The 27,702-nt window shown below is 37.8% G+C and overlaps 1 protein-coding gene across 1 annotated transcript; it reads right to left on the reverse strand.

Annotated features, from left to right (window-relative positions):
- Positions 1–27,702, reverse strand: LOC127618489 (carbohydrate sulfotransferase 11-like). The gene is made up of 3 exons (XM_052090966.1): positions 27,192–27,702; positions 5,016–5,097; positions 1–849 (listed from the first exon to the last, which is right to left on the reverse strand). The coding sequence occupies exons 1-3, from the start codon at positions 27,350–27,352 to the stop codon at positions 4–6; spliced, it is 1,089 nt and encodes a 362-aa protein (XP_051946926.1). The 5' UTR covers positions 27,353–27,702; the 3' UTR covers positions 1–3.

A 27,702-nucleotide genomic window follows, 5' to 3' on the forward strand; every position in this document is an offset into this window, starting at 1 on the left:
CCCTCATCTCAACTTCAAGTATGCCGGCACAGAGTAGTTAAACAGTAAGAAGTCCATTCGGTAGAGGTTAAAGAGTTTCTTCTGGTAAAACGGACTGATGTTGTCGAAGAACTTGGCGGCCATGTCTCCTGTGGTCCTGGTGCTCTTGGAGGTGGCTGGAAATTTGACCTCTCCATCAGCATCTGCTAGCTTTAGAATATAGCGTGAATCCTGCTCTAGAGTTTCGTATTTGCCCACCACGTCATAATGGATCAAGCAAGGGTGGCAAAGCGAGTGAACCCTCTCCCAGTGCTCATTAAAAGGTTCTTCTCTCTGAGTCTGGGGGTCTACTAAATAATACACAAACTCCTCAAAAGAGACATCGTTGCCTTTTTCCATTGCTTCGGGTTTGGGGTCCTCCCGATGCCTGCGAATGATTTTGGTTCCGTAGCGTTTATGGAACGCTGTGTTGTAGCTACGTGTGAACTTGTTCCGGTAGGCAGAAACTAGTCTCTCAAATGGCTCGCGAACAAAGATAAACTTTAAGTATGTGCGAAGGCGCTTGTTGATCTCGGCCTTGGAATACTCAGAGAGTGAATGTAGGTTGCCCGCCACGTGGGCCTCGTTGGCTGGAATAGCTAGTGGTTCGCGATAGCGACCTTCACCAGTTAGTACCATCATCACACGCTTCCAGTTGGTGCATGCCACTTTGGGAACATAGCAGTACAGCAACTTGTGTTTATCGTCCACTATGAGGTGTCGGAGATCTTCCGGGCTGAGTACACGTCTTTTACGAGTATGCTTGAGACAAGTTTCCTCCAGGAGTTCGCGCCGGCCCTGTAGAGTGGCCTGCACTGCAGACTGCTCCAGCTGGAGGATATGAAGTGGTGGTATAGGAAAAACAAAGTGAAGATGGGGAGGTTAAAAGAACATATCAAGCATTGAACAATTCTTGCCTTGAATGACAGTCCAGTGCATTATGCAATGGAATAAAAAACTAAATAGGGATGGGCACAGGTACCTGGGTACTCACAAGAATGATCGAGCATGAAAACAACTACACACAAACGTGTTAAAAGTTGTCTAATATTTAGAATTTGTTTACGGCGTATTTATTTTTTTACCTTGCGACCCAATTCATTAGACAGCAATTTGCCTTATCAAAACGATGCATCTTCATTTAAAAAAAATGGTAGACAGAGCAAAGTTCCTCAATGGAACATAACTAATTAAAAAAAAAACTAAAAAGGCATGGTCACACATACCTTCGCACTATAAAATTAAGCGGTCAAAGATGGCGTGGGCAGATGTTGAGTGTGTGTGAAACCAACAAAAATATAAATGGTCAAGCAGCCTCTGTTCAATGCTGCACTTTATACCTTGTCCATTGTGATATTCAGTGTAGCTGTGTACAAAGCATAGCCCAGACAGAGGTCACTGCCAAACCATGCAACTGCCCATTGGTCAATGCGGCAAATTCACCTGTAAAATTTCATCAAACTTGAACCAAGATAAATTCTTCGCCCGAAACTCACGATTGCACAGATTCCCATTGAGAATTCCCATTACATCACCATGTAAAGGTATGTGTGACTGTGCCTTAAATTGAACTTGACACAAAATCTTTTAAGTACGATGCTCATGGCGCAAGATGCTGAAAAAGCATCATTATAAAAATATGCTAATAAAAACAAAAATGAACAATTTGTAAATTATATTCATCCTTTGCTATATTGAAAGCACTACAACTACACATTATATGATGTTTTACCTTGTGAATTTCATTGTTTTTTGAAAATGTACAGTCATTTCAAATTAATTGAATGCAACTCACTCCAACAAAGTTGAGACAGGGGCAATTTAGAACTAAAAACTATTTAACGAGTTAAAACAACAAGGCGATGTGAAACCGGAGATGTTAAACAGGTGAGGCAATTGTGCCATTCTACTGTATTCTGTATAAGGAGCCTCCAAATACAGCCTAGAACTTCAAGAGCAAGGATCGTTCAAGACTTGTCAATTTGCCAACAGATGCTTCAGAAAATAATCCAGCACTTTGAGAACAATGTTCCCCAAAGACAAATAGGAAGGATTTGGGGCATTTCACCTTCTAAAGTGCACAATATACTTAAAAGATTCAAAGAATCTGGTCAAATCTCGGTGTGTAAAGGGCAAGACGAAAACTATTTCTGAATGCGCGTGATCTCTGATCCCTAAGACGTCACTGTCTTAAAAAACGTCATTCATCTGTAATGGATATCATGAACATTGGCTTTGGATTACTTTAGTATACCATTGTTAGTCAACACCATTTGCAGCTGCATCCACAGATGCAAGTTAAGACTTTACTGTGCAAAGCAGAAGCCCTACATCAACACGGTCCAGAAGCGCTGCCGACTTCTCTGGGCTCGGCCTCATCTTAGAAGGAAAGTAGAACAGTGTAACTGTGCTATCTGGGCCAAAGAGGAAAAGGACCATCCAAGCTGTTATTAGCATCAGGTCCAAAAGCCAGTGTCTGTATGGGCCAGGGGTGTTTCTGTGCCCATGGCATGGGTAACTCACACATCTGTGAGAACACCATGAATGCAGACAGATATGTACAAACTTTACAGCAACATATACTGCCATCCAGCACGTCTTTTCCAAGGACATCCCTGCATTTTCCAGGCGAACAACTTCAAACCACATACTGCCCGGATTACCAGTGCATGGCTGTGTGAGCAGAGAGTGTGGGTGCTAGATTGGCCTGCCTGCAGTCCTGACCGGTCTCCAGTTGAGAATGTGTGTTGCATTATTAAGTGCATTAAATGGCAATGAAGACCCCGAACACTTGTGCAGCTAAAGACCTACATAATGGATGAATGGGGGAAATCCACTTTCTAAACTTTACAAACTTGTGTCTTCAGTGCCCAAATGCTTAATAAGTGTTATTACATGAAATTATGTTTCACAGTGGAAAAACTCAACTGTCCCAACTTTTTTGGAGCAGGTTGTAATCATCTGAATTACTGTACATTGTCAAAAAACAATGAAATTCACTAAGAAAAACATAATATAATGTGTAGTTGTTGTGCTTTCAATATAGCAAAGTGTGAATATAAATTTACAAAATCACAAAATTTTGTTTTTATTAGCATTTTTCATACTGTGCCAACTTTTCCGGAAACGGGGTTGTAAAACAACAATTTAAAAAACAGTGTAAAAATACTTTTGTACTCTGTAAATGTATCCATTGTGAACTCAAGAAGACAAAATGACCATGCCCATCCCTACACCAAACAGCAGAACCCAGACCTTGTCCAGATAATCTTTTTTTGGGTGGTTGAAACTGAAATCTACAGGAACTTGTGGCTGAGAAAGAAATATAGGCTTTGACAACTGTGCAGTTATGGGAACTGCAGTACATCCAGGCACATGTATTTGTGTGACATTATGCAATAAGACAGTTGCTCTGTTTGAGGGAAGTTCTTGTCAAACCATGAGGCATATGACAACTACGTGAGAGTAACATTTTGCCTGAGGGATGATCAACAGATGGCTAGGATAATGGAAAGAATCCCAAAGGATTTGATGAGCTTGTAGTGATAAACTTGAAGGGTCTTATCTAGACTTTTCACAGAGATCTTTAAAACAATAATTTAACAAAAAATTTACATTTGGTAATTTAAATCACCTTCATGCTGTTCCAAACCCATTCAACTTCTTTACTCTGGAACAAAAAATTATAGGTGGTCACTGCCTGTTTTCATTAAATGCCAGAACATTCTACAAAATCTCTCCATTTGTATTCAAAGGAAGAACGTCTAGCAAAAGGGGAGTAAATAAGTAAATAATTCTCTCATCATTTACTCACCCTTATGCCATCCCAGAAGTGTATAACGGTCTTTCTTTTGCTGAACACAAATTAAGCTTTTTAAAAAAATATCTAAAAATTGAGGTCCTTACAATGCAAGTGAAGGTAGCCAGAACTTACAAGTCAGTATAAATATGACTCCAGTGGTGATATAAGTGATATAATATGTGTGCGCGTGTGTAACAGAACAATATTTAATATTTTTTTCCTATAAATTATCCTCCCTGCCCAGTAGGTGGCGATCTGCACAAAGAATGTGAATCGCCAAAAACAAAAGAAGAAAAATGTTAAGTTAAAGTGAAGATTTATAATAAAAAAGGACTTAAATACTCAAATCATATCACTTCTGAAGATATGGATTTAACAACTGGAGTCATTTGGATTACTTTTAAGCTGCCTTTATATGCTTTTTAAAACCTTCAAAGTTCTGGCCACCAGAAAATCTTCATTTGTATTCTGCAGAAGAAATAAAGTTACATCTGGATGGCATGAGAGTGAGTAAATGATGAGAGAATTTTCATTTTAGGGTGAACCATCCCTTTAAAAATACTGCATTGTTAGGTTTTTGCTTTAGAGTCTGATTCTAACAGGATAAGGACTACAAAGCACACATCTTTGACAATGTTGAACTCAACGTATCTGTACTGCCATGGAAAATTCACTAAGACGGGGAGTACAACATCCTGAAATCTAAAACCCTACACAGAAACACCAGCCTAATCAATTTTGTCCTTAAAATTATTTGCAATTTAAGAAAACAAGGCTTGGAAAAGTTTCATAATGACTCATTTGTTCCTTTCCAACATACTGCATTGTTTACAATTTTTGGACAGCCTAAAAGCTTTTCGCGAAAAACTTGTAAATATAAAATGGACCTCACGGTTAGTGCTGTGAATTCAGTACGGGATGCATTTCATTTAGTTTTGTCAGTTGGTTTGTGAGTGTCTTAAATTATGATAATGTAAGCTAATGGTGAGTAAAGTGAGCTGGTTTTGGAATGAGAGGTTGTTTTTTTTAGCAATTCAAGATCCCTTGCTGTAAAAAAACTGTCCCTTCAACACCAGGGGCCCGTGGAAAGCACTTTGTCCTCTGTTAACCATCCAACAATTCATACTCCAAAATGATCTTCAAAAGTTTTGCCATCTTCACTTTTCCTAGGTCTTTCAATCAATGAAATACTCACCTGGTAATTTTCTTGTAGTGTCTGCAAAGGACTTCGTCTTGATTTAACTGGGAAACTGTTTCCACTCGAAAGCTGTTCGAAGCTACAAACAAAACATAAATGCAACGGATCAGAAATGGCAATTGATAACTAAAAGCAGAATGATAAAATTTCTAAAAGTAAAACTTTTTGATATCTCATTAGGGTCCCGAACTTGCTGTCCGAGATGATAAAATGAGAAATCATAAAAAAAAAAAATGGTTTAAAGCAGGTGTCAAATTCATATAAATGTGATTTGTTTGTCCATGTTGGTTTCATAATTTTTAGAAAAACATGTATAGCGTTTTCTACAAAAAATATATGAATACAAATTTAATGACATTACACTTTGAAAACCTGTGAGTGTATTCAACTTAATCATTTATTTCGGTTTATCTTTTTTTTTTTAATGAATCACAAATGCCATGGACTTGGCTGGACTCCCAAGTCTCAAAGGCTCGAGTCCGAGTAAAAATGCATCCAAGTATCATGCTATATTCAATCACATTGCAAAATTCTGGCCTGTTAATAATACCTTGAATATCAAAATCCACAAAAGGAAGATCCTTTTCCTATTTGGCTCCTAAACTATGGAATAGTCTTCCGAACATGGTTCAAAACTCGGATACACTCTGTTTAAATCTAGAATAAAGACTCCTCTATTCAGCCAGGCATACACCTAATTTATCCATCAGCTCATAGTTATGCTGCATTAGTTAGGTCTGCAGGAACCGGAAACACTTCTCATAATCTATTATCTTGTTTTAAAGCAAATGGCATTAGGCTAATATTATTCTTTTTGTTTCCCCGTCTTAACCTCAGGATACATAGCCTGAGGTTACAAGAGTCTGCCAAATCCAGCTCCGGTCCTGCCTGATGTCCAACTCCCACTACTATGTGTTGCTAAGTGATGACGACTAAGTGTGCCATCACCTCCGATGATGTGTCAGGCAGTTCGCACCACCCTTTGCAGGGCTTTGCAGTTGTGCGCGGTGCTATTGCCGTACCAGGCGGTGATGCAGCCAGTCAGGATGCTCTCTACAGTGCTGGTGTAGAACCGTATGAGGATGTGGTGGTTCATTCCAAACTTCCTCAGCCGTCTCAGGAAGAAGAGGTGCTGGTGAGCCTTCTTCACAACGGCCTCAGTGTGGACAGACCGTGTGAGTTCCTCAGTGATGTGGACAAAGAGGAACTTGAAACTGCTGACTCTCTCCATTAATGGTTCTCTGTCTTTCTTCCTGAAGTCCACCGCAAGTTCCTTGGTTTTACTGAGATTGAGGGAGAGGTTGTGCTCCTGACACCAGCGTGTCAGAGTGTGCACCTCCTCTCTCTGTAGGCTGTTTCATCATTGTCAGTGATCAGACCTACCACGTCGTATCATCAGCTAACTTAATGATGACATTGGATTTATGTGTTTCCACACAGTCATGTGTGTAAAGGGAATACAGAAATGGGCTGAGAACACAGCCCTGTGGGGCTCCAGTGTTGAGGGTCTGTGAGGAGATGTTGCTGCCCATTCTGACCACCTGACGTCTGCCTGACAGGAAGTCCAGCATCCAGCTGCATAGTGAGCTGTTTAGGCCCAGAGCTTCACATCAAGCTTAGAGGGCACTATGGTGTTGAATGCTGAGCTGTAGTCTACAAACAGCATTCTCACATATGTGTTCCTTTTTTCCAGATGGGAGAGAGCAGTGTGTATTGTACTGTAGATGCAATGGCATCATCAGTGGAGTGGTTGTTGTGGGTAAGCAAACTGCAATGGGTCCAGTGAGGTGGGCAGCACAGAGCAGATGTGATCTCTGATTAACCTCTCAAAGCATTTGCTGATGATGGGGGTCAGAGCAACAGGACGCCAGTCATTTAAGCAAGTGATTTTTGATTGCTTTGGTACGGGCACAATGGTGGATGTTTTGAAGCATGTGGGGACTACAGACAAGGAGGGGAACAGGTTGAAAAGGTCCGTAAAATCACCAGCCAGTTGGTTCGCGCACGCCCTGATGACATGTCCCGGAATGCCGTCTGGACCCTTCGCTTTACGAACGTTCACCCGTCGGAAGGATCGCGTTACATCCACAACAGAGACGGAGAGTGAACCAACCTCTGAAGCATCGGCCGCGAGTGCTCTCTCCGCGAATGCGGTGTTATTTCCCTCGAAACAAGCATAAAAGGTATTTAGCTCATCCGGGAGAGATGCAGCTGTGATCACGACAGAGTTTATATTCACTTTGTAGTCCATGATGTTAATTCCCTTTGTAGTCCACGATGTTAATTCTGCTTCTAGAGTCGGTGGTGGTGAACTGTTCTTCAATCTTATGCCTGTACTGGTGTTTTGCTGCTCTGATAGTTTTGCGGAGTGACATAACTGGCTTGTTTATGCTCCTCCGCGTTCTTGGAATTAAAAGCGGAGGTCGCGCATTAAGTGCCGCGCGAACATCGCTATTAACCCATGGTTTCTGGTTGGGGTAGATCCGTTTTGGTCAGAACAACGTCCTCTACGCACTTCCTGATGAAACACGTTACGCAATCAGCGTAAACCTCGATGTCGTCATCAGAGGTGGACCAGAACATCTCCCAGTCCGCGTGATCAAAACAGTCTTGTAGCGCAGAGTCTGATTGGTCTGAGGGTGGGTGCTTCCGGTTTCAGTTTCTGCCTGTAAGCGGGCAGAAGCAGAACGGAAGAGTGGAAACGGAAACTTACTTGGTTTACTAACTTTAAATCATGACTTGTACTACACATAAATAACTAATATTGGCATTATATACATGTTGTTTAGCCAGAGGGGAAACTAGCCCCCACAGTGGGCCTGGTTTCCCCCAAGGTTACTTTTCTCCATTAACCAACATCTTATGGAGTTTTGTGTTCCTTGCCACAGTTGCCTTAGGTTTGCTCCCTGGGCGTCTTAATATAAATATAATTTACTTATTTTTTTTATTATTTAAGGTGCAATTTACAATCATGTTTTTTATTAAAGCGCACTATTATGACAACATTCTGGCATCATGGTGACAAGTTTTTCACCTCTCACTCTTACACTTTAGAAAATGTACTTAAGAAAACTCAGTTTTCTGTGTTTCTTTGGGGTTAAGAGTCTTATGTTCTTGTGTATTGGGAGCATAGTTCAAAGCGCTCGGTCTGGACGATCATGTTATTGAGCGATAAAAGATTAGAGTTGTTAACTCCGAGCATATGGGGGACCTGCCGGCTCGTCCACAAATCCTGCCTTCTACTCACCTCACTGATCTGCTATAAAATTCCTCCAACACATTTGCATTCTCTATAGGAACAGTCTGTTCTTCTCTGTCCAAGTCATTTTCCCCCTTAATACCCTTCCCACCCATTACACACATATATATACACACACACCCACCCGCTCGCTCAGCCTCTAAGCACATCTCCGTTGGGGCCCTTGCTTGTCGGCGAACGTAAGTGATTGGTTTTGCACATGTGCCAGCTAAGTCAAATGGATACAATAAACTGCTGAGAGAGAGAGAAAAGTGTGCAAGCTAGCAAGTCTGAACACTGAAAAGAGAGAGTAGGGGAGTGAACAACCATGATTAAAAAAAAGAAGAGTAAAACAAAGATAAGTATGTGTAATGGATAATATAACGACATGGCTGGAGAAGGAAATGGGGAGGGGGTTGAGTACATATACAGACCTAAATCTGTGCTATAGGAGTGGGCACTGATGTCTTCTCCAGCCTTTCATATACATACATATTTCAAATGGACAGATAAATATGAAGTGAATATCAGACAGCAAAAGTTAAACTAATGCAGCTTCACACATATGTAGATGAATCACTTTCACAACAAACAAAAAAATCTTTATTTTTGGAATGGTTACCTTGACAAATCAGCTACAGAGCTATCGAGAATGACAGGAAATTGATATTTCTTCTGAAGCTTAAAGTCAAAGATGTCATGTGGTGTAACCGTCCAGAGACATCTGGTCTCATTAAAAGCTGAAATTCTTGAAAAAAGAAATGTCGGCAAGACTAGTGCAGAATAATCTTTTAATAATATTTCTTACAGAAAATAAGCAGTGAAACGTTTGTTTTAAAACATTTACATTTTTTAAAACTTTTGTCCACAAAATCAAATTCAGGTGGTGCAACCAACATGTAGGAAATCATTTTGTTGTTTATGTGTTAAGAAAAAAGTAAACCAGAGAGGACCCTTTAGACATAGACTGAGAGTGGTTACATAAAAATGACAATTTTTGGGTTTTTTTTAAGGCACATTTTGTTCTGGTCATATGGAGTAACCCTGAAAAAACATCATGATATTCATGCAAAAATTCATGATAGAAAATAAATTTTTACCTTGAAAAATGTGTTTGAAATTAAGTTGAGTACACACTCGTGTAATACCTTTCACTTGATGGTTGCACACAATACCTTTTTTTAAAGTCATTAAACAACAATTATTGAGAAACTGCTATAAATGTTTTAAAAAAATTAATGAAACTAAATTGGACACAAAGGTTACATATCTACAAACTTGACACCTGTGTTTAAAACTAGATTTTGATGAGATTTCTAATTTTTATAACCTCAGGCAACCTTATTTGTCAATGGCCCATATTCAGTACACTATATACTTTGTATATATTTTGGTTAAACTTTGCAATAAAATTCTATGAGTTAAAAATTTAATGCAATAAGAACATGAACGCTTTTTTTTTTTTAATCAAAGCATTTATTAATATTGGTCAATGTTAATTTATGAAAATAAAATTAGTTAATATTAAAAGCTACAATATGCAACTTTGTTGTTAAAAAATTAAATGTTATTTATGAGAGAGTGCAACAAAAATATGTCTTCCAAACCATGTCTTTACTCAAATAAATTTCGTTAAACCTATAATAATGATTTATATTTTAGAGCTGTCGGGACGGATTTTGCAGGAAATTACATACATCATTCGTCCGTGCGTGCAAGCAAAACTTTCTGCATTTTTACATTTTCAAAAAACATAATTTAGTGTGATTTTATAAGCTGTTTTCCTCATGGGGACCGACAAAAGGTCCCCACAAGGTCAAAGATTTCGGGTTTTACTATCCTTATGGGGACATTTGGTACCCACAAAGTGATAAATACACGCTCACACACACACACACACAATACTGTAATCGGTGCAGAACTTTTCACTTGCTAGCACTCATGTGTACTTTTCTTTATAATGGCAATAATTTATATAAATAAATTCTTTAGTCCTAGGCTTGCCAAGGACATGTTAGTCTTGAAATAATGTTGACCACTGGTTGGTAACCATGACAATCTATAAATGAGTTACTAACATGGTCTATTTGGCCAGAATATCCTGCAGTTATAAAAAATTTACAACGCTTGACCTCATCAGACTAGCAATCGTTATGTCTAATTCTAACAAACGTTGCCTACATTTTGTAACCATTTCAAAACATCAATGATTCCAATAAGTAAAAAAAACAGCATAAGATATAGCACTTATCTGCTCAGATGACATGTTTTCGAATATCCATCTTTTCCTTTCTTTCGTTACTTATTTGTCCATTCGCTCTTATAAGATGTCCTGTATCCATGTGTACACCGGTGCTTCGAACCACATTCATCCACGCAGATCTGAAGGACAACTTACATCATTACCAAAACAATGTTCTTCTGCAAGCCACATGCAGTTTTATTCTTTAACCACTAGAGGACCAAGTTACATAGTGTAGCTTTAAGTAATGTAGTTAACTAATGTCATAAAAAAATAAAAAAAACATTATGGTAAAGAGTATACTAAAACCAGGAATTCAAGAGATTGTGATAGTAATGTCAATGCTGAATTAAATTGGATAAATAGTATAATTTTTTAAAAAATAAAAAGGCATAACTTGTAATTAAAACCTTTAAAAAATAAAATAAAAATTCCATATCAAAATAAGTAATTACTTAACATTATTTAAAGTATCAGGAGGTCCTTCCAAGTAAATAATTTATGACATCAGGGTTCAGCTGACAAAAATAAAAAAATTGGTAACCACTTGACTAAAGTGTACATTTTTTCCAGAATGTTCATCTGTTTTTTCTGTGTACAGGCTACAGCAACTTCATCATGAATTACCCTGACATTAAAATAAACTGTAGTGTGATTAAATCTGAGATAATTTTTAGGTATAAATATATCAGTGCTGTCATCACAAACTTCTTTCCTATGACACTCATTATCAGATGAAAATCATTTGTAAAAGGAAGTCTTAAAGCGGAAGAGACTGTTAGAGGCTGCCTGATTCACAACCACAGAACGATCTGAATGACAACAAACTTCCTCTTATGACACTTATCGGATTGCTACAGAACAGAGTTACCACCAGAGAATCAACGCCAGGCAGAAAATACAACTAAATAAGTTCCTCGAAACAATCCTAAACGACTAGCTTGACAAAGAGCACTAAACAGATTCCAAAGGTGGACAACAATGAGGCCCCTTTTTTAACCTTGTTAGTATGCACTCAGAGTGAGGTACCTCAAGTCAACAAAGGTTATTTGCTGGAATGCATCACAGGCTTGTGGCCATTTATGTTGGCTTGTGAGGGTTTACAAAGCACAATGCATGAATCAGCGGGCTTTAATCAAAAGTTTGCAAGGTAATGGGCAGGAAGCCCTCCTGCCGTCCTGCAACTGCTCACTTAACTAATCGAATTCTGCTCGGCCTCATGTGGAGAGAGTCTTTGTTCTGCACTGTGGCTTGAGAGTTTTGTTTTACTCACGAAATTAAATGATTTATTGACTCAATTGTCTTCTCAGCAGGTGTTCTCATGACTACAGTCTAAACAATTAGGCTGCGATATTCCAATGACTAAGGTAACAGCTTTGGGGATCACCAGGGACATAGTACTTGAGTATTTGTACCTCTTTTCTATGCTTAAAGAAATAGCTCACCCAAAAAGGAAAATTCTGTCAACCTTATCTCACTCTTTAGTATAGTACTGTTGTTCCAAACCCATATGACTTTTTCTTGTGTTTGCCTTTTGGGTGAATGAATCCTTAAAGATAGCTCAACAAACATTTTTAATCTCTCATCATTTACTCATCAATCCCTCATGCCATCCCAAGATCCCACGCCAAGATTTTAGAAGAATATCTCAGCTCTGTTGATCCATACATTTACATTGTACATTTATGCATTTGGCAGATGCTTTTATCCAAAAAGACTTACATTGCACTTATTACAGGGACAATCCACCCTGGAGTTAAGTGCCTTGTCAAGGACACAATGGGGGTCCCTACAGCCAAGGGATCGAACAGGCAATCTTCTGCTTCCACTTTCTGTGCTTTAGCCCACTACACCACCACCACCACTCCATACAATACAAGTGAATGGTGGTCAGAACTTTGAAGGTCCAAAAGCATATAAAAGGCAGCATAGAAGCAATCCATAGACCACAGTGGTTTAATCCATGTCTTCAGAAGCAATATTATAGGTGTGGGTGAGAAATAGATCTATGTGTCCTTTTTCCTATAAATTCTCCTCCCTGCCCAGTAGGTGGCGATATGCATGAAGCATTTGAATCATCAAAAACAACAGAAGAATGTGGAAGTGAAAGTGTATAATTATAGTAAAAAATTACTTAATATTGATGTTTATAACCCACACCTATCATATCGCTTCTGAAGATATGGATTAAACCACTGGAGTCGTTTGGATTACTTTTATCATGCCTTTATGTGCTTTTTGGACCTTCACATTTCTGGCCACCATTCACTTGCACTGTATGGACCTACAGAGCTGAGATATCTGGGATGGCATAAATGATGAGAGAATTTTCATTTTTGGGTGAACCATTCCTTTAAGTAAAAGCAAATGAAAACACTTACGTTTCACTCAAGTATTTTTTGGCCAGATACTTTGACTTTTAAGGGAGTACAATTTTGACAGAGCATCCATACTTTCATGAGTTTAATTTTGCAGTATTTTTTAAACCTCTGCTGATAAAGATTCTCTAATGACATAAGAGGTTACCAGGAAATGCTGAAAAATCTATGGAAACGTATGCATGAGAGCTTGCACTTACTGGAAGCCTTGAGGTAGAAAAGTGTTGTATGTGTCATTAAACCCATCACAATTAGTAGATCAGTCATAAGTGAAGCAAACAAGGTTAAAATTAGCTAAGGGCATTTTAACAAGCTGTCAGACTATATGTAAAAGTTAACATGTGTAGGATATTACATACTACACGTCAAACACTCTCGACTCCTACTCATTTATCCAAAAAGCTTTACTGGAAAACCACATTATAAAATATAACTGCAAGCAGCAATTACCAGAATCCAGTGGGTATGGAAGCTCCCGTAAAAAAGGAGATGAAAAGGACATAGTGAATTTTGTGTGCATAATTCATGAATCAATCCAAAATGTCCACTATAGGACAGTTTCAGCAAACTTTTTGTACCAGGAAGCACTTGAGCCCGATTATGAGGCAATATTCCAATTAAGCCAACATTCGGATGAGTAGAAATCCAAATAAGATCAGTAACACATGTTAGTATTAATCAGAAATGTTTAGTCATATAAAGACCTTACTCAGAATATCCACTGTATCAGAATATTTCATTTACTCTATATCTGCATGTGTCAATAAGTAATTCTGGGTGCTATGAGATGCTATGGCAGTTGTGAAAAGACATACAATTAAAGAAACAGATTTTTGGTCTGAGAAACAAACAAACAAACAAACAAACAAACAAACAATCTTATTACAAATATTAAAATCATCATAAATAAATACAAAAACATGCCAAAGCACAATATCATATTTGAAAAGGAGGCTGGATTTGCACCCAAAATGACATCACAATGTTAATATTAGGGGTCGACGATTTGACCAAAATCTTCTATAATGATATGAATAATTTTTGATTACGATAACGATATATAGATCAATATAGTTATATATAACTATACTTTTTTGGAGAAAAAAAATAAAATATATATATATAAAGGTGGTTTATATATTAAATAACTGTATTGTAATGCCTATGTTTCTATAATCCAGTCAGTGAATTCAATTTATAAATGAAAACTACTTCCTCTTATATCATTTTATCTTTATTTGAAACTTGACAAACATAGCTCAAGTAAATAAATTAAATAAAATAAAAATATATCAATTTGTTTTTAAATCAAAATCCCACAATGTAAAATTTCACATTATACCAAATTTCAGTCTGATGTTTATGAGTAGTATTATTTTTAGAATTATAAATATTCCACAAGAAACTCGAGGTCTTTTCAAAGCAATGCAACAAAAGAACTACAAGTAAAAAAAAAAATATATATATATAAAAAGTGTTGTGTCCGTTTCCCTCGTCAGTGGTGGTTCGAATTTTGGGATTTCTAGACATTTGACTTCCTCGATAGCACTTAGTAAACAACTCCGTAGTATTCAAATGGGTCACGTATGTTTTGTGGCTTTTTGTCGCAATAGAGTACCTGAATCAAGTAGTGCAAATGATCCCACTCTGCACTCTCCTGTCTGTGGAGCATGAATGGGAAGCCCACTGGATTTGTGCATACTTGCATGATTCAGTCACGTGCAACACAGCTGTGCATGTCAGATGTGAAGCACATTAAGAACGTGAGATGAATGGTCATTTAATTTGCTTAGCTGGCCCCAAATTTGGCTTGGATGGTCACCGTAATATTACCAGTGCCTTAAAAACCCTGTTCATGTGAAGCCGTTACATTTTACGTGAATAGAATGAGGTGCACATGTCTTGCCACGCGGTGGCGATTTTGCGTAACCGCGATATAGACGATAATCCAAAATGTATACCGGTTGTTACATTTCTACCGGTTTATCGTGTCTACCACCCACCCCTACTGTAAAAATTGGATATAACAGGCTTTATTTGTTGTTGGTACCATTATGCCACAAAAGCTGTCGATTGAACTTAACTCATCTTGAACCTGGAATATTCCTTTAAAAACAGGATTGAGAATTAATAAATTGAATTACTGTCCTTAATCACCATTTATGCTGGACTGGTAATGAATGTCTCAAAAATTCTCCTTTAGTTTTTACCTTGTTGTTGTTTTTTTAATTCATTGGCATATTGCCGTGTTGTGTCCTTCGGTGAACTGTTTAAAGGGAATAAGTAATCTTACTATAGAAATCATTTTCCTTTCTGGCCTAAGAAAACTAGAAGCAGAACTCCCATGTGCATCTGAATGTGCCATAAAGCAAAACCCATTGCAGAATGAGAAATGTCCTTAATCAGATATTTGGATAGAGTTACATCCACTCACAGTGGCACAGCAGGTTGTACTATACAGTATTCATTCATGGCATGAACTTTACTCTCATAACTATAGATGACATTTTGAGAAGAGTGAGAGACAGATTTAGAACTGTATGGCAGGCTGTAATATGATATAAGGAAGTGAAGAAAAGCCGGGCTGCTCTCTTGCTTTTTCCACAGAGACTCCGTTTGAGGGTGTCACTCTATCCCTGACTAACACAGAGCCTTGACTGTTCATCCCAAATTCCCAAATTCCATTTTAGGATGGAAGTTCTCCCTATTTTTATTTTTTTCCTATTTAGCGTTCTCTCATTTTTCAATCCTAAAAGTGAGAAAAATTTTTTTTAAATGATTTTTTTTTAAAACTCTCACATCCCAGGTTAATAGGTTAAGACAACTAGAAGTAAGCAATGAGTAGTTTATTTATCCTGAAAAGTTTAACACTGTGACTCCTATCAAAACATTACTCTGTTTGTTTGAGCATTCTGACCAGCCTGACATAACAATACTATTTTAACTAATGGCATGAGTTTTGGGCAGGACAATAGGTTTGTTTGTTCTGCTAGAGGTGAAGAAATCACACACTTCCCCTTTAAACTACATCTCCAGTATGAGTCCAGTTTCATTGGGCCTGGGATGCCTGAAGCGAGACAAAAAAGACCAAAAGAGTTAGTGAAGTGCTGCCCAGTGCCCTTCCCTTTCACAAGCACAATAAATCAAAAGCATCTTGCATGCTGTTCCTCATAAAATATAAAACAGGACCGTTGGGAAAGTTGGAGCTGTAGAGCGGTCCAGCTCCCAGAGTTATGTCACTTTATGGGTAATATAATGTCTGGACAAAACTAGCAATGGCTGATGATGTTATACCAAACACATGAAACAGAAAATGGATTCGCAGGAAGTTTACATTTCAATCTGTGAATATATTGCGCAAGAGGACATTAAAGGAATGGTTCACGCAAAAATGAAAATTCGGTCACCATTTACTCACCACCATGTTGTTCCAAACCCATATGACTTTCTTTCCTCCATGGAACCCAAAAGGACACATTGGGTTCCATGGAGGAACCCAATGTCACAATTCACTTTCATTGTATGGAAAAAAACAAAACACTACTGAACGTCATCTTTGTGTTCCAAAGAAAAGTCTTTCAGGTTTAGAACAACAATAGGGTTATCTAATGATGACAGAATTTTCATAATGTGGACAATACCTTTAAATGCAGGTCTCTCTTCAAAACTCATGCATTAGTGTGTACTGGGTGGTTTACCCCAAAAACAAGGGGTTAATGATTGATGTAGACTTTTTCTAGCAGAAATGCCCTACAAAACAAATGTATAGAGAAAATGTGTTTTTAATTGAGATTTAAAAATTGATTAAAGCAGGAGCTGTTCTTATGTGCAGGAGCAAACTGTCCCAAAGCTTCAGGGCAGCGACTGCAAAAGCACAATCACCTCTTAGCTTTAACCGGGACCTGGGAATGGTCAAAATCATCTGATCAGAGGACCCAAATGACCTAGAATTCTTATGTATGTGCAGGAGGTCACAGAGATGGATCGGCACCAGCCCATTTAACGATTTAAAAACAGTAGCGGCTTAAAATCAATTCTGTAATGGACAGGCAGCCAACGAAGAGACTGTAGCATATAAATGCTACAATCAAGACTAGAGCTGAACGATTCATTTAAATAGAATATCGTGATATGACGTAGAGAGATTATCAAACCACAAAGGCTGCGATTTGAATAAATAAATAGTCTGAACACGCTGCTCACTGTGCTTGCTTTAAGTGTGCAGCTCTGTTCTTTGAGGTGTTAAAGGACAAAAGTATACTTCGGTTGTCCGTGTTACTGATCGGAACATGAACATTTGTGCATATCACCGGTGCATGGGCCTCTTGCTGACTGTAATAAAACAGTATCTAAAAACCCAAAGTATACTTCGGTCAGATGTGTGACGCAAATCTCATCATCAGTGGAGTGCTCGAGAACTGAACGCCTGCAGCCCCATTTTTTTCCTGGAATTATTTGAACTAATTAGTGGGTCCACAAGGTGGCAACACTCACATTTGAACCATTGCTGTCACAAAGAAGCGCTAGAAGATCACTGGTAAACATCAGGAGATGAAGGTAAAAACTACAACAGTGGATGGTGTGTAGGAGGAGGTCAGGACATACCTCCATTTGTATAACTCTAATCTGAAGGAATATAAAAAGACATCTTTATGGGTATAAACTACTGAAAACAAATAGTCCGGTGTCTTGTAGCAGTCATAGCACACTTGTGCCAACCGTCATATGGAGTATACTTTAACAGGCTCACTTTCGACTGCACGTAGACACCGAGCGTTCGCATTCAAATCGAAGTATACGTTGGGCTTGAGCAGTGCGGAGAATGCGTTCGTATTTGCTTGCAGTCATAGAATATACTTTAGTTGATATAATAGCTAAGCCGCATGCAAGTTTCGAAAATATTACATAAATATGGTACTGTTTTATAATAATAATCATAATAATAAAAAAGTTGTATATTTCAATAATCATTTATTTTTATATAAATAATAATATCTTTGTTTTTAAGAGGGAACAGTATTTCTATTGGAGCATGTTTGCCCATGACTTAAATTTGTTCAAAAGTAAACTCTTACGAAGTTCTTTACATTTATTTATGTTAATCATATCACGGGGTCCAAAAATCCCCCTAATCATGATGTATTACAATAATTTTAGATTTACCCTTAACTGCACAGTTTTATCGGAGCAAACTATAAGGGAGCTCAGTGAAACTATGCTTGACTGGCAAGATTTAATGGGAGGCCGCTGTCAAACTAGACAAGCAAAACGTGCGATGTGAGAGGAAGTCAGCAATCTTACCTCTGCACACACGAGAAGCAGTAACTGATGTTAAGATAAGCAATAAAACTTTGCTGCACATTCAGCAGCCACACTAGTAGCCTTTATCAGATAAGAACAAAAACATGCTGGGACTCTGAATGCAATATGATAGAAAACTACATATTTTTTAAAAGCAACAAGCCAGTGAGTTGCCTCAACGACTAGTCGACGAATCGGACTTAACTAAGCCCTGTATAATTAGGATGGTTTCGGGTTAAACTGACCCCAGCAGACATTTTTCTTAAGGAGTGTTTACAAGACGCATTGTTGCGTTTAAAAACAACTAGACGCTGTGCAACAAAATGGAAAAAAAGCCGGTCTGACGTAAATTCTTGGATTCATGAAAGTTGTCGGGTTTTCAAAATGTTAGTTGGTATGAACGAAATTTGCACCTGACCACATATAAATCATGCGTAAGACATCTGAACATCCGTGTTCTTTCAGGCAAACTGCCATGACTACGTTTTGATAGAAGTGAAATTAAAAGTAATTAAAAAATTAACCAATTATTAAATTAGCAAAATGAACCTCAAACAAAATATTAAGTAGTAAAAAAAGCTTCATTTTAATTTTAAACCATAGCCTATACTAGCCTAAAAACATTTTACTGCTTGAATTAATTTTTTCCAAATTATAATTTTTTTTCCACCAAAACTCTTTTCAGCAGAAGTGCTTGATTTATCTAGAAAGTAATAATGCCCACTATTGTGACTGGATGGACAGGTTTTTTATTTGATATGAGCTCATTTTGTATAGGCAACAGTAAATCGTGTTCAGTAGATAATGTAATGTTAATGCTAATTGTGTTAAACATAAATAGATACACTGTAGGTAGGTGCAATACAACGGTGGAAAAAATAGAAAAATCCTGAACACTGTCATTAAGCTAGCAAATCTTTAATATCTAACAGCGTTTCGGTCAAATGTCTTCTTCAGACATGCAACTGGAAGAATCTTCAGAGAAATTAATAGCAAGTATATCACTGTTCCCATCATGATTTACTCTAGAAGTTTCACAAATGATGCTGGCGATGTGCTGTGAACTGAACCAGAGTACAAAGTGTTTGTGAATCTGGCAGAACGTTTTCGGGAAGGTCCATTTTACTCGCAATTTACTCATATATTTACGAAAGTTTCATGGAGGCCCAGTGTAATTTGGATTGTTCCTATGTTTTAACCCCTAACCCAACCCGAATTTTAATAGGAAAATAAAAAAAATAAATCAAACACAAAAACCCACTGTAGCTCAATTATAAATGCACATATAAACGTATTGACTGATCAACGAGTGTATTGACTGATCAACGAGACGGTTGTTGGACGACTAGTCGACCGTCAAGACGCATCTCTAGCTGGGATACTTGCAAAATCCATTTCTATAAAAAGGAACAGAATCTTCATAAAGGACCGAGTCATCATAAGATTTGGTACTAGGGCAGCACAATTAATCGATAAACGAATCGCGATTACGGCTGCCAGGATTATGTAATCGTGAAAACTGACGATTACAGCGTTCAATTTAAGTCGGCTCCTGTTGCATCAATGATTTCCATTTACAACGTGTTTTTGTAGCGGTTAGGTATCCGTGAGTGTGCAGAACATTGTGTGGCGCGTCGTGAGCTTGCATCGAAATACAGGTCTCAAACAGTGTAAACCTGCAGTGAGTGACATCAGTCATTGTAATGGGAGAGTCTGTCCTGTTGCTCGATTTCCATGTGCAATATATGGATGGTGAATGGTCCCCTGTCTCGTCACTACAGGACTTACTGAGTAACTTAGTCGATTTAAATCGGCTGTTATAAGTTTGAATATTGAATATGCCATATTATTTACTGTACGTGGACTAATAATGTAAACAGTAATTTAGCAATCATTTTAGTTATTCTATACGATAGATATCCATTTTAAATATTTGTTATTTGCCTTACCTTAACAAACATTATTAAAATATAAAATACAATACAATAAAATGCTTAAAAGACACTTAAAAGTAACTGGAGCACAGCTCGTATCCACCATTGAAATCTGCTACTCCACACGGTTGCTTTGTGACGTCACAGTAATTGAATATTTTAACCGACATTATTATATCACAATTACAATATCAAATGCAAGACTTTTGCTATAATCACGCAGCCCTATTTGGGACCTTAGCTCCAAATTGACCAACGTTTTGTTTAGTCAGCAGATGTGACTCTAATGCAGCCGAGAGCTAAGCAATGACCCTCAACTTTACTGGAAATGGTCCAAGGGCCTTTGACAAAAGCTTACTTATGGTCCAGTTGAGCATCTAATCTCTGCTCTGACTCACTAGGCACGTACAGAAAAGGAAAGAGTTTCATATGTTTCTCATGGACAAACCACTAAATATGTATTGGTTGTACCTCATCTTTTGCATTCCAAGTTTTATTGTTGTTCGCTTGAAGTAAAAAGAAGCATGTCAACAGAAAGAAACGGGAAATTGCTTCCAAGATTCAATCCGATGTCACAAGAATTTGTCACAATAGTACCAGGCGGCGGATTCGTATCAATTCACACAAGTTCATTTGAAATAGTACGAGTTATACACCTACCAGTGATACTCACTTCCCTCTTATCCTTGTAGTTCCCAACATGCTGTTTGTTCCGTGATCATCCAAGACTGCATTTTTGTAACTTTAACTCCAAACCCAAACGTCATCCCTAAACCCAACCACAAAATGTAACACCTTACCCCACCCAGAGTGTATGCATAACCATGATATTAATGTTAAAAGGCCTGATGTGTAAAAGAAAGTGAAACATCTGGTTTCCGAACAAGTCTCCATCAAGCGTTTGTTAGGGATGTATGGGAATAGTATAAGAAGATTTTGAAAGACTAAATGTGAAAAACCCTTATGCATGTGTGGGTACTGGAGCTGTTGCTATGGTTATGGATGGTGGCCGCGTGGTACTTGATGGCCAGGTGTCATGGGCTGAACATGAACTTTTTAAACTTAACTGAAACTCGGTCTACACACAAATTACAAAATATAACAGAGGAATTCGATCTACCAGACTCAAAAAAAAAACAAAAAAAAAAAACAGCTGTTTGGGAGCATTTAAATGACTGACTGAACACAAGGAGTGTAAAACATGCAGACAGAAGTCATAGAAAGGTACACATCCTACAAATGGGACAGGATGCTCCACTAGCCATACAACAACAAACAAGTTTAATAATTATTTGCTTATAATGTTTAAGCATGCTTACAGCATACTGTGCATTGCGTGTTGTTACTCAGCAAGTAAACTTTAATGAGTATGATTTAAGACGCAACTTTTCAAAGCATTGCTTGTGTATATTAACACATTTCAACATTAAATGTCAATTTTCATCATTATCGGACTTTAGATTGCCTGCTGTAAGCAATGTACCTGTTATTATGCATAGTCACACAGGTTTATTTGTAAGGTGTTTTGGACAGTATTTTTATTTTCTTTATAGTCTCTTGCCAGTTTTCTTATTATAGGGCTGCCCTTAGCGAATCTCAGAAATATGTCCAGTAAGACGTACAATTGTGATACGCATTTTTTGTATCAGTACTAATTTGCAAATGATTGTAAAACTGGTTAACCGCTACATTTTTCTCTGAAGGTAATCTAACCATAAAAACTCACACTGCGGCATCCCTAGCGTATGTGCATATCCCATTTACCGGTGGGACCACTTTTTGCATTTACCAATTTTGTCCCCACTTATTGAAATAGCTTTCATCAGGTAAGTGTCTAATGCACAGGATCAAACATCTCCAGTTCTTAGTTTCCATTTCATTTGTGTGTGTGTGTGTGTGTGTGTGTGTGTGTTATAATAAGTGGCGATCCAGCAGTTTGTTTTTTGTTATTTTTAACATTGAGTGCTCATATTTGACATCATCAGCACCTAATATTCATATGTTTCACCACTGCATTACTTGTTTTGTAAATTTCTCTCTGTGATAGAACCAATGAGAAAAGAGAAAGATAAATTCAAAAGCATTTTAAATCCCACATATCAGTTGCACCATCTTCACAAATGCATGTGTTAAAACATCTGGTTAAAGTACATCGTAAGAAAAAACAAATGGAATTTTTGTAATACACAAGCTGTTTGCCTCTGGCAGCAGCATTTTCACGGGTCACATCCTGAAATATTTTGAGCAGACTGTACCATAAAGTTCTACTCACTACACTAACAAGTCTAGGCAAGAGCAGGGGCCAAATCGAGACAGGGGAAGTGGATTACTCATTTAATTTGTAAAAAAGGGCTGTCTAAATTCTGGCTAGCTGTACAATCTTGGCTGTGTAAGAAAACTTTCACCAAAACACTTTGTATTCCCTGAACTTGGCTCAAGTCTATTGTGTCTTCTGGGCAAAGAGAAAGAGAATTTAGGTGTTGTTTACAAAATTGAAAGAAAGAAAAAAGAGATTGGCTATCACTTTTAGGCCCTCTTTTCGTTACAAAGTCTTTAATGCACTAGAAAGTATTCATAACCTCATATGCACACACAGAGATGGGTGTTTCTTCAGCTTCAGGCACTTTTAGCACTGTGGACTTCTTTAAAGTAATGTCTCGTTAAACACTCTTACTATTGATTTTTTTTTTTTTTTTTTAAATAAACAGTGCATGTACATGAATCACTAGAGAGTTATCATTTTTTTCATGTCATGTCATTTCAACCATATCTTAAATTCTGTATTGCGTTTAATAGAATTTAGTGGAGGAAATAACGCTGATGGGAGAAAAACAAAAATGGCAGACTCCTTTGTTTTGCTATAGCCAATTTCATAGATAACATTTTATGCATCCTAAATACACACAATAATATTTTCACACTTTTAGCATAATTTGGAAAAATTACAGCTTGATTGGAACGAACACCTAATAAAAATACTCATCTCAAGCATGCTTTTCACTGACACTTTTGCCAACTTGATTTTGGAAAATTGGGTTTTTAATTGATGGAAATAATATTTACACAATACATATCTAAATGGTTTATTTCACACTTTGTTTAGATTATCAGTTTAAACATGTAATCATTTGTATTTTAAAAGCCTGGGTCTGGGAAATTACTAAAACAGTACAATCTGTAAATAAAAGGCATTTCAAAAGTACCAAGAATGTTATCCAAGTCAGTGTACTTGTAACCATGTCATATAACAAAAACAAACAAAAAAATGAAATCTGTTTGTTTTATAAAAACATCAACCCACAGGATAAGAAATTGCCTGAAGTTGAAGAAACATCCAGATTTAGCAAATCACCAAAAATTATTTTGACACACTTATGTATTTGTATTAAATAGCAACATATTAAACCAAGTGGCAATTGCTTTAAGAACGTGTGATTGTACAACTTTCTTTAAAGGGTTAGTTCACATTTACTCACCCCACCTCATGCCATCCCAGATGTGTATGGCTTACTTTCTTCTAAAGAACACAAATGATGATTTTTAGAAAAAAATCTCAGCTCTGTAGGTCCATACAACACAAGTGAAGGATGATCAGCCCTTTGAAGCTCCAAAAATGAGATTAAGTCAGCATAAAAGTAATCCATAAAACTCCAATAGATGTGATCAAGTTGGTTTTGGGTGAGAACAGACCAAAACATTACTCCTTTTCCACTGTACCTCTTGCCATTGCAGTCTTTCAAGCTCACTCTGCGCATGCGTCAAGCACTAGGAAGTGTAATCAAGCTTGAAATCATGATCATGCCTAAAGACTGCAATGGCAAGATGTAAAGTGAAAAACGAGTAATATTTAATTCTGTTCTCACCCCAAATCAACTGTATTGCTTCAGAAGGCACTGATTAACACTGGAGTTGTATGGATTACTTTTATGCTGACTTAATCTCCTTTTTGGAGCTTCTAAGGCCTGATCACTAAACTCTTGCATGTATGGACCTACAGAGCTAAGATTTAGTTAAAAAATTATTGTTTGTGTTCTTTAGAAGAAAGTAAGTCATACACATCTGGGATTAGGGCTGAAACGATTAGTCGACGTTATCAACAACATTGAAAATAAAAATGTTCATGTCCAATAGTCGTTAGAAATCATATTAAACTGTAATGATGATGCGCGAGAGCAGCACTGCCGATTGCGCCTGACTGAGGAGAGAAAGAAATACGCATCTCACAGTCCAGATGCAATCTAAACTTTCCAAACAGCTTCACTTTATGTATAAAAATGTATGAGGGAATTATAATGCAAAAATACAAAATAAGTAAATACAGAAGCACTCTCGTTGTGGAATAAGTAGAGATGGAGCTGCTGCGCCGCTGAAGCAAAACTTGCGTGACAAGCGTCTTTAAAGGAAACACCCTGGCGTTACAGCTTTAATGCAGTTATATTTAATGTGTTATAGCTTTATTAAAGTTCAAATAATCCAGAAGCAGATCATGTAAATAACTACAAACTCCGAAACTGCTGTGCAGTCAGCACCTCTTCTATGGGTTGCGCAAAGTGTCCCGATCTAAGGAGGAGTGATTGAAGCACCCGTCTGAGGCACACTTTGTCACAGGGAGGCTTGTCCCTCGAGTGTGCACACTTAATGCAGCTAGATTATAACGTGATGCTCGCAACTTATTGAATCATAATAATTGTCACTGTGCATTTCTTATCGTGAAGATAATTGGCAATATGCAGCTTTATGTAGAGTTTGTTTTTTGTGAGTTAAAGATGGATTGAAGTGAACAGAAAGGTTACATTATACACTGCAAAATACACTGTGATATAAAGCGTTAACCGATAGAGATTTAGCTATATCATGTACATTGTTATATGTAAATATCCATGCGTGCAGCGCTGCGAATCTATAAGTGGGCACGCTTCACGTGAGACTGAAGCCAGGCTTGAGTGGCGAATTAGTAAAATTTGCGCACACTGGTTTAGCGCCAAATTCACTAAAGGAATTATGCAGATCGGGCAACGCAGCAAACGCGCCAGTAAACTCGTTGATCCTAAGTGCTTCCAAATACTTTTTAGGGCCCACTGTATATGGTCTCCAATAAATTAACTTACATGAATCACAACTTTATGCTTCCACTGATCTTGTCCAGGTGGTTTTCATTCATTACTGTCATAGGCAGCACAGGTTCACCCTCGTACACGGTCATGAATGCAAGTAATTTCTGAGGCCTGTCCCATAACTCTGGGGTAAAGCAAAAGCCACTGACCTTTCATTCCCCCCTTCTTCTCTAATCTCATGCCTCCATCTCACACTATCCTCATTCAAAGTGATCTGTCCCTCCCGAGGTATTCGCGGGCATCAGAGGAAGGGTTTAAAAGGTTTTGGAATGACCCAGAGTCTCCCAGTGGGGGCTTTCCAAACATTCATGGGGCAGTTTTTCTCTCTCTCTGCTTTGTTCCCAGCAGGTTTGAACAGCCTTTTTTTGTTCCCTCGCTGTTCTTAACAGGCTGAAGTCCACATGTGCACTCAGAGGACAGTCTGATGCCCTTTTTAATATCTCAGAGGAACTGCTGTTACGTGGCATGCATAGCCACTTTGGACTGTGTTGCCAAACTCTATCTACTTTACCTAAGCTTGTCAAATAGGAGTGCTAACACATTTTCAGGGATTTCAATTCCTCTTTGTCATTCAATGATCTAACTTAGCTAGAAGCAGTTTTAAACAGACCTTTAAAATGGTGGTTTAAAAGTGGTGGGTTGTTCTGACTGCAGGGAAAATCCCATGCTAAAAGCAAATATCAAAATGCAAATACCATACTATTAAGTAAATAGAATCAACAAATCATCAGCACTTCCCATAACTTTTGTTGTTGAGATGACATGCTGTGTGCGTCCAATCAAACTCAGTGGTATTTTTTACAAATTCATCTGTCACCGGGTAGAAGATAAGAGAAATTAGGCAGATCCTGACATAGACAGGTGGCATGATATGCCCGTATTCGTGAAATCTGTGAACAAATCTAGGCAAGGTAAAACAAATAAGACAGACTAAAATGAATGAAGGATTCACTTGTAGCAACGATAAACATGTTTTGTGATGACCACCATGTGTTGTGAGCAAAGTTAACACATTTATATTTTTAATTTTAAAGAAGTCTTTTGTTTACTTGTGTATGATATAAAAATGTAGGCAACTTTGGTGTTTGGTCGCCGCTTGATATTCAATGTAATATCTGGGTTGGGAAGCAAAACCTATTTAGAACCACTGCTTTTGAAGATTACTGAATTCTGTCTGCCTTCATTTTTACTCGGGACAACTGTGAATTATTACAGAGTAATCTTGCACTTTTACCCAAAGTGACATACAGTACACTTCTTTTGCAACCTGAGGAGAGCCTTAATCAATGGCACAAGGGTGATAGTTCATGTCTCTACAACCTTTCAGTCACCAGGCCAGAATGTTGCAAAACAACACTGAGTAGCCTTGATCCTTGATGGTAAACACTGACCCCAGACATTTAGGATATCCAGAACTCAGAGGAACCACATGACGAAACATGCATTTTCATTACCTAGCTAGACGTTTTCACTGCAAGAATTAGGATGTGGCCATGTGTTGTTAAAAAAAAAAAAAAAAAACAGCCTGCTCTGCAAACCTGCAGTTGGCTTGTGAAAAGTTATCTAAACAATTTCTCTTTTTTTTTTTTTTTTTTATTTGTACTGATTAAAATAACTTGCAGTTAAAAAATAATAATAAAAAAGCATTTTGTTTAGTTTTATTGCTTATGAACATTAGGTTTTGTCCTCAAACTCCAATCTAAATTTCACTAAACAACAAACAGCAAAAAACACCCTTATTTGGTTGCCCAGGCTGGTTTTAGAAGGGGTTTTAGCACTTTTCAGCTGGTCAGGCTGGGAGACCAGCTAAAACCATCTCAGCTTAAGCTAGTTTAGTTGGTCTTTCCAGAGGGAAAAGCATTTCAAAACGACATAATTTGACTTTCCTGCCCAAAAGAGTAATATATACTAAGATCATGGAAACAAGGGTTACATTTGTACGTTTAAAGAAGTTTGTTGGTAATACTCACCTGATCTTGAGATGTTCTGGATGTACAAGATGAGAATGAAAAACGATCCGACGCATGTCGCCAGAAACATCCGACCCACTTTCGGCTTTTTCATTCTGATTCTCCTACAGCGGACGATGCCCGACTCTCGACCGGCGACGGAGGTCGAGAAGGGCATTTGTCGCAAGAAGAATCCTAAAAGCGTTTATACTGCGGCTTCCTCATTTTAGACAGAAAACTAAATAATTTATATACATGTATATATATAAAAAACTAAACCCGAAACGCTCTTTCATCCGAAGCAACCCACTCGCCCAACGTTGTACACGAACTATTCAACCCTCGTAAAAAAAAATACACAAACAAACAAACAAAACTTTAAATGTCCGAATCCATTTCGGCGAGTCGACGCTTTCCGAGCGGGCGGAATAAATTAGGCATAAATTCCATTGATCATATATAGGCCCCTATGTATTCTGTCTCCGTACGTCACATGTTGCTGTTGTCAGTGGAACTAAACTACTTCCC

The sequence above is a fragment of the Xyrauchen texanus genome, chromosome 25 (assembly GCF_025860055.1).
Source record: "Xyrauchen texanus isolate HMW12.3.18 chromosome 25, RBS_HiC_50CHRs, whole genome shotgun sequence".
NCBI lineage: Eukaryota > Metazoa > Chordata > Actinopteri > Cypriniformes > Catostomidae > Xyrauchen > Xyrauchen texanus.